Below are 6,976 nucleotides of genomic sequence, written 5' to 3' on the forward strand. Positions count from 1 at the left end.
TATATATATATATATATTTATATATAACAAAAAAAGTAAGACTGTTTCAAATTCATTGACTGCTGTCCTTTCATCTCATAAACTTTATATATATATATATATATATATTTGTATATACATATATATATACAAATATATACCATCTTCAGTCCACGTTGGATCCCTATCACCAGTGATCAGCTGTCTCTTTGTGTGTGCGTACTATTGCATAGAAAAAGGCACAGCTCTGAGGTCTGTGTAAAATACAGCCTTCGTGGAGAAAAATAAGTGTTTCTCCACGATGTGACCCAACTCGTGGTCGGACAGCGCTAAAACAGATCGGTAACAAACACTGATGGACCAAGTCTCTGGAGCTCGTGTGTTGTTCCTACTATTTACATTACTTTTGGCATTGAAGTGTCTATGACAGGCTTTGGAGTCTTGACATCGGAAGGTTGGAGACGGCTGTGTGTATTGCTGCATGAACGGTTCAACTTCAACTGGAAACAAAATCAAGTACAAAAGATGTAAAAAGTTGTGGCCGCAAACCCACAATAACAAAAACAACAACATAAAAGCAGATAATAGGAACTACCTATGTGTATAAAAAATGGCTTCCACCCATAATTCCACGCTCAGATACATTCCTATCTGAAATACATTCCTGCCACACATTCTGTACACACATTTACAATCCAAATGTTCACTTCACATCAAAAATAAATATATTTACATTGAAAAGAAAAACAAGAAGAATAAATAACTTCATGGACAAAAGAAAAAAACAAGCACTCCAAAATTCAAACATGGTGAGAGAAACGTCGTCTGCAAACACTATGATCGGTGCTGCTCACACTCCGTTTTGAATTCAGTTCAACGCAGCTCATTTACATATTAAGTGTCAAATGCATGATGGGAAACTAATGATGATCCACCAGAACAAGTTAAACATCACCAACACCTCACTGCTGTCAGACATTTGTTACTGAACTTCATTTGAAGGGAAACATTTCAACGTGTTGGTGATGTGCATCTCTGTGGTGTCTCTTTGTGATATTGCTCCACACATGTAGATGATATTCATTCCAACAACTAAGATTCTCAGGGGTCTATAGGGACTTGGCGTAGGAAGCGTAGGTTGCTGGTTCAATTCTCAGAACAGACCAAGTACAAAGTGTGGACTGTTCCTTTGAGAACTAAAAGTCACTGTGTGTGCCGTGCTGTGTACACCTTTTGCGATTGAGAGGATTTAATTTGAATGATCCACCTTCATTCAAGCTGCGTGACAAATAGTTATGCATAATGTGTAAGTTGTCGGTTGTAATGATGAACTTGCAGACAGTTTTCATAAAACTCCTCACAATTCTATGAAGTGTTTTAGCTTCTTTAAACAATGTCTCACTGTGCGCCACCACAAGTGACAATGTGTAGCATTCAACATTCAAGTTAATAATGTCATATAGTGTGTTTTAGGCTTGTTGCAAAAATGGGCTGAAATAAGTGATGAACACAAGAGTTACTTTCACACCGCAGTACTTTTCCCACACTTAGTTCATGAGAACTCTTTAGTTCTCATGAACTAAGTAGAGATCGCGTTCACACCAGAATAAGTCCCTGAGGGAGGATTAGAAAAATGAAGCCGCTGACGTCACTTCTTCTGCTTTGGGTTTACTGGCAGGCCGCAAACAACTTCACGGCGTATACTGCCACCCGAAGTCCCCGGACGGAAGAGTTGGGGACTGGCCTTCCGAGTAAATCGCCAGAACGCCGACACCTCCTCATCTCCACCGCTCCCATGTTTTATTTTGTGTTGCAAAAAGGTTAGTCTCTCTGCGTTTCTGCGCTGGGCTAATGCTAATGCTAATAATTCAATGCGAGGATAACAAAATGGCGGCTTCACAAAAGTTTTTGGGAGTGTGACGGGGCGTGGTTTGCATTCCGCCCAGCCAATCAGAAATGGGAACCTTTTTCTCCCACAAAAGTCCCTGCTCTCTAGCAGGGACGGAAAAGGGGGTAAAACGGTTCTCATGAAATCATTTTAGTTTCGGATTTTTTTTGGTGTGAACGCGACATTTCGGAACTATATCGGAACTAAAGTGAGAAAAGTACTGCGGCGTGAAAGCACCTAAGGTTTAACTTTAACTGAGGGCTTTTTTTTAATTTGAGAAATTGTGCATATTATCCAATTTCACCAAATGTAGCCTCAAGAAGATTGTGACACTCCACCACACAGCAAGTCTTGAAATACATTACTAAAAGATCATGTTTTAAAGAATTGCAGGGAAGACTACTTTTAAAATATTATATTGTAAGACTTTAGGAGGAACAAGCAAGAAAAAGCATTTTGGAACTTTTTTTTTTTATCAACTGAGCAGCTTGAAAATGATTCAATCCAATAATCCAGTTATTAGTAGGACTGCTGCATAAATGGAAAGCAGATTTTTATAATGCCTGTGTGTTCTACTGGCCTCATCTTCCAATCAAAATACAAATATCTGGGTGGTCTGAGTGCAGTTAATGGCTATATTTTGTGACACAGCTATATACAATTAATAAGATTCCTGCAAAAACTAGTATGGCTGTGAATCTGTATCTAAATGTGTTTGGAATCCTCATGTGACCGCGTCTTAGATTCTGCACTTAGCCTACACACTGTGTTTCTGCATAGTAGCCTCTGTTTGGAGTATGTTGCCACGTTGCATTATCAGGTTAACATTGTTGTTGTACTCATTGGAAATCAACATTCAAATTATTCATGAGCCAGATCTCGCCCGCCTGCTGTTGTGTGGTTAAAGAATCCATAAACTGAGGGTGAACAGTGAACAGCACAAAGCACAGAAGTGAGCAGCACCCTGACATTTGGCATATAGGGCTCTTATTCTAAACACAGGTAAACATACTTTAATACTTTATACTGTGCTGTAATCTGTGTGTCATTTATGTTGCTGATTCTGTAGGTATCAAACCAAGAAAATGCATTTCTAATTAAATATGTTTGTGTCCAATTCAGCCAAATGAGTATGTTTTAAACGTTGAATCCTCTGCATGTGACTGAGTTGATGGTGGCGCAGCGATGTAAACACGTGGAGCGTTCCTGCGGTGCAGCTCATTTGAATTCTGCTGGAACTGAAGCACAATAACTAGCCCGTAGATGGAGCTCATGTAAAATAGCATCCAGCACAGTTATTTGTGCCTGCCAATGAGGAAGAGAAAAATAAGCCCTGAACTGAATTCATGATGTGTACAAGAACAGACATTTTCCTCTACCAAACAAATGTAAAAAATAACCCGGCGATGTGTTTCAGAGTTATCCCAAAGCGTGATTATATAGCTGAGCTAACATAAAACAACGCATTCCTCCTAAAACCTCATTATGCTTGCTTTACAAGAAGCTAAAACATCTGTAATAAGATAAAAATTACATTATTATTATTTGATCATGAGAAATTACCTTACTTAATAATAGTTTTAACACCATACAATACATTAAATTAAAAAACGAACATCGAGGAGTTACCTCTCTCAAGGCTGTTAAAGTGAAAATAACTAGAAAAAAAAATACTGTAAAAACAGGAATTGAAGAAGTGGTCATTTTGAAAGGCACTCATCTGCTAAAAAGTCATTGATTCAGTGTGTGTGTGTGTGTGTGTGTGTGTGTGTGTGTGTGTGTGTGTGTGTGTGTGTGTGGCCTAGCATTACTATACTTGTGGAGACCTAAATCTGTTTATACAGTCACGTGTGATGACTCACCTCCTTTATGGGGACAAAATGGAGGTCCCCATGAGGGGAATCATTAATTTTAGGGTGAAGACTTGGTTAGGTTTAGGGTAAGTTTAAGGATAAGGGTTAGGCATGTGTTGGTCAATGTAATGTCCCCTGAAGTGATGTATACATGGTGTGTGTGTGTGTGTGTGTGTGTGTGTGTGTGTGTGTTCCACTTGTATTACTATACCTGTGAGGTCAAATAAAAGGACAGCATGACTGCAAAGATCCCCCATGATGAGAACGATCTGCCAGTCCTCGTGTTTTTTTCTATTTACAGTTTAGGTTTAAGGCTTAGGTATGGGTTATTAAGGTTAAAGATTTTAAATTAGGATAAAGTTAACATCAGGATTAGGGAATGAATGGAGTCAATAGAGGTCCTCACAAGTATTGAAATACAAACGTGTGTATGTCTTTGTTTCCCGGTTACTTCATTTCCATATTTGGAAAGGCGAGCACAGTGCATGCACAGTAATGTGTAGGAGTAGTTGTCATAGTAGTACTAATTGACATCACAATCGATGTTTACAATTACCGACCCTATTAAAACAAAGAAAAACAACAAACAGGAATACGCCAAAATCGATTCCTAAATGTTCATTCCAGTCTGTTGTCTGTATGAATCTGTCTTGAGTGTTTCCGTGGTGACGGAGTCCGTCAGTCACGACCCCACCAACACCTCCATGATGTGGTCCAGTTCTGTCAGATCAATTTTGAAAGGCTGATTGGCTGAAACCTGGGGGGCGGGGCCACTGTATGGCGAAGCCAGCGATTTGAGGAGGTCGTCCGCCGTCACCACCGGCGACAGTTTGGTGATGCCGCCTGCCGCCACGCCCACAGCCCCCCCCGTCGTACAGGGGTCAAAGTCATACATGGACGTGTCGATGTCGGCAAACAGAACGTCGTCCAGTGCCAAGTCTGAGAGGAATCCCGAGGGGGAGGAAGAGGAGGAGGAAATGTCTGCCAGGCCAGCAGGGGGCAGTGTGGGCAGAGTGTCCATCGGCCGCAGCTCGGCACAACGGGCATCAGCTAGCAAGACGCTATCTGCCTCTAGTTTAACTCCCACAGTCCTGCAGTCTCTTGGTAGGCCTTTGTGAGCAGGGGAGAGCGTTTCTAAGGGCTGGGTGAGTGGCGTGGGAGCCAGGGAGGTAGTCTCGGTATTAGCCTTAGCTGCTGCTGTCCTTGTTATGGCTGTGGGAGGAGCCAACTCCATGTCACTCAGAGCGGAGGGTAAACAGTCGTTGGACGAGGCCGGCGCAGGGACCCGGGGGGCTGTCTGGCTCAGAAGTGCCGAAGGTAATGGGGGAGGCTGCGGCGTGGGTGGCGACATTGGAGGAGTGGGTGGGGTGGGAGTACAAAAGGGGGAATCTGTACCATCCTCCTCTAGTAAAGAGGCTGGTGTGAGGCAGGCTTCCAGAGGGGCGAGGCAGACCCCCCCATGGTTGGGGCAGGCCTGGGATGCCTGGCAGTTGGGAGGCACCATTGGGTGGGGGGAAGGCGGTGGAACGATCGCCGGCGTCAGCAGCGCAGAAGGCTGGGATACCTGCACTGACAGAACACCAAAGGAAGATGGCGCCTCACGGAAGCCCTCGTCCATGGGGTCGTCGGGCGGTGGAGAGGGGGGGAGGAGCAGGGGCCGCAGGGACCCCTCCAGCTTCAGCTCGTCCTGGATGCGGCGCAGCATGTTGTTGATGAGGACCCGGCGCTCCAGGCTGGGCTCCCCGAGGGGCCGATGGCTGTACAGCTTCATCAGGGAGATGTTGAAGATGGTCTGCCGCTGCAGGGTGTACGACACCTTGGACAGGCCCTCTGGACAGAAGCCGAAGCCCCCCCCCGCCAGCGACCCCTCCAGCGTTTTGCCTTCCAACCCCTCTTCATCCTCGCCCAGCTTCCGCTTCGCACCTTTACCGAACATATATCTAGAAAACACAAAATCGGAGAGACTTTAGTTACAGCTCAACCAGAAACATAACAAGGCAATTCAAGAACACAATCAAATGTTTTCGATATTAATCATTTAGTTCTATCAGTTAAAGATTGACCTTCAACATTTCCCAAATCTATGCAAATGTTTGTCCTTTTTGCATAAAAAACTATTTAAGCTTTATAAAAGTAATTGCCATTCAGCTTCCTGTTGATTGGAAATAAATTAATCAACTCATCCTTTAAGCTCTTGCGTTAAAAAAAATTTTATGATGTCATTCTGTAACCACAAACCCCTGTGGCCTGGAATGGTGACATTTAACATACTTTTCTGTTCATGAACTATTCTGTTATTGCAAAAAATATATACACCTGGCCATTGGGGTTTTTGTACATTATGACAAATCCATTAGCCTTCCTGGTTCTCAGCATTAGATCATAATTGTTATACAACATCTCGCCCAACTGAAATGTGACATGTTTACCACCAGAGAAGTGTATATACTGCAACCCAGCAGCTTAACCATGGTGATTTAAAAAACTGCTTAAACACAACAAGCTTATTGCAATAGGAGATACAAAAACAACATACGTTGATGGTTGAAACCAAGGGCAGCTGCACAGCAAGGCTCACCACTGCATACTGTCGCCGGCACAGTCACACACACTGGTTATGTAATAGCAGCGTTACCCGCTGTACCACATGAACATAGGCAATATTGAAGCCCCACCCCACTCCATCCTCCACCCTCCTGCCATATCTGAATTGCACATTGGGTCACTTATACCACTTTCAGATAGCACGCTGTTTGACCCACATTGGAGTCAACCTGATTCTCACTCCGGAATGCCTGATAAAGCAAATTATTGTATCCATAATGTACTATAAAATAAATGTTGTTTCAGGTTCACCTTTTGGGCTGTCCGTCTCTCTTTGTAACCCACACTTTATATTAATTCCCCTCAATTTTTGTCCATAAATTGGTTAAAAGACAAAAGGTAAAAAGGTCGGTGTCAGTATTTCCATTCCTGTTTTCCGTACGCTAGTTCTCCAAAGCAGGACAGCGTCTGACGGGTCGGGGAGAGGATGGTGAAGGAAGGTCAGCTGATGCAGTTAAAACAGATAGACCCATGACCCGCGCACAGAGTCCGTCTAAATGGTATATTATTGGGGGGGCTGGGCAGAGTGGTGGCACGAGACATACAGTGCATTAGCAAAGGTCCATTCTCTTTACATAACATACATTTAAATTGCGTTAACAGATCCCTTTATTGAATCAAACGATCTGATGGTGTCATTATTAGTGCAAAG

General features: G+C 43.2%; 1 protein-coding gene across 1 annotated transcript; it reads right to left on the reverse strand.

The window, feature by feature from the left end:
* Nucleotides 1-3,840: 3,840 nt before the first annotated feature.
* sertad2b (SERTA domain containing 2b) lies at nt 3,841-5,666 on the reverse strand. Its single transcript, XM_010777830.1, has one exon. The coding sequence runs from the start codon at nt 5,654-5,656 to the stop codon at nt 4,403-4,405; it is 1,254 nt and encodes a 417-aa protein (XP_010776132.1). The 5' UTR covers nt 5,657-5,666; the 3' UTR covers nt 3,841-4,402.
* Nucleotides 5,667-6,976: the final 1,310 nt, after the last annotated feature.

Source organism: Notothenia coriiceps, unplaced genomic scaffold (assembly GCF_000735185.1).
Source record: "Notothenia coriiceps isolate Sejong01 unplaced genomic scaffold, NC01 NC01_scaffold00018653, whole genome shotgun sequence".
Taxonomy (NCBI): domain Eukaryota; kingdom Metazoa; phylum Chordata; class Actinopteri; order Perciformes; family Nototheniidae; genus Notothenia; species Notothenia coriiceps.

Bases quoted from the DNA above. Each gene is read 5' to 3' on its own strand.
- sertad2b (XM_010777830.1), bottom strand. From the start codon at position 5,656: ATGTTCGGTAAAGGTGCGAAGCGGAAGCTGGGCGAGGATGAAGAGGGG.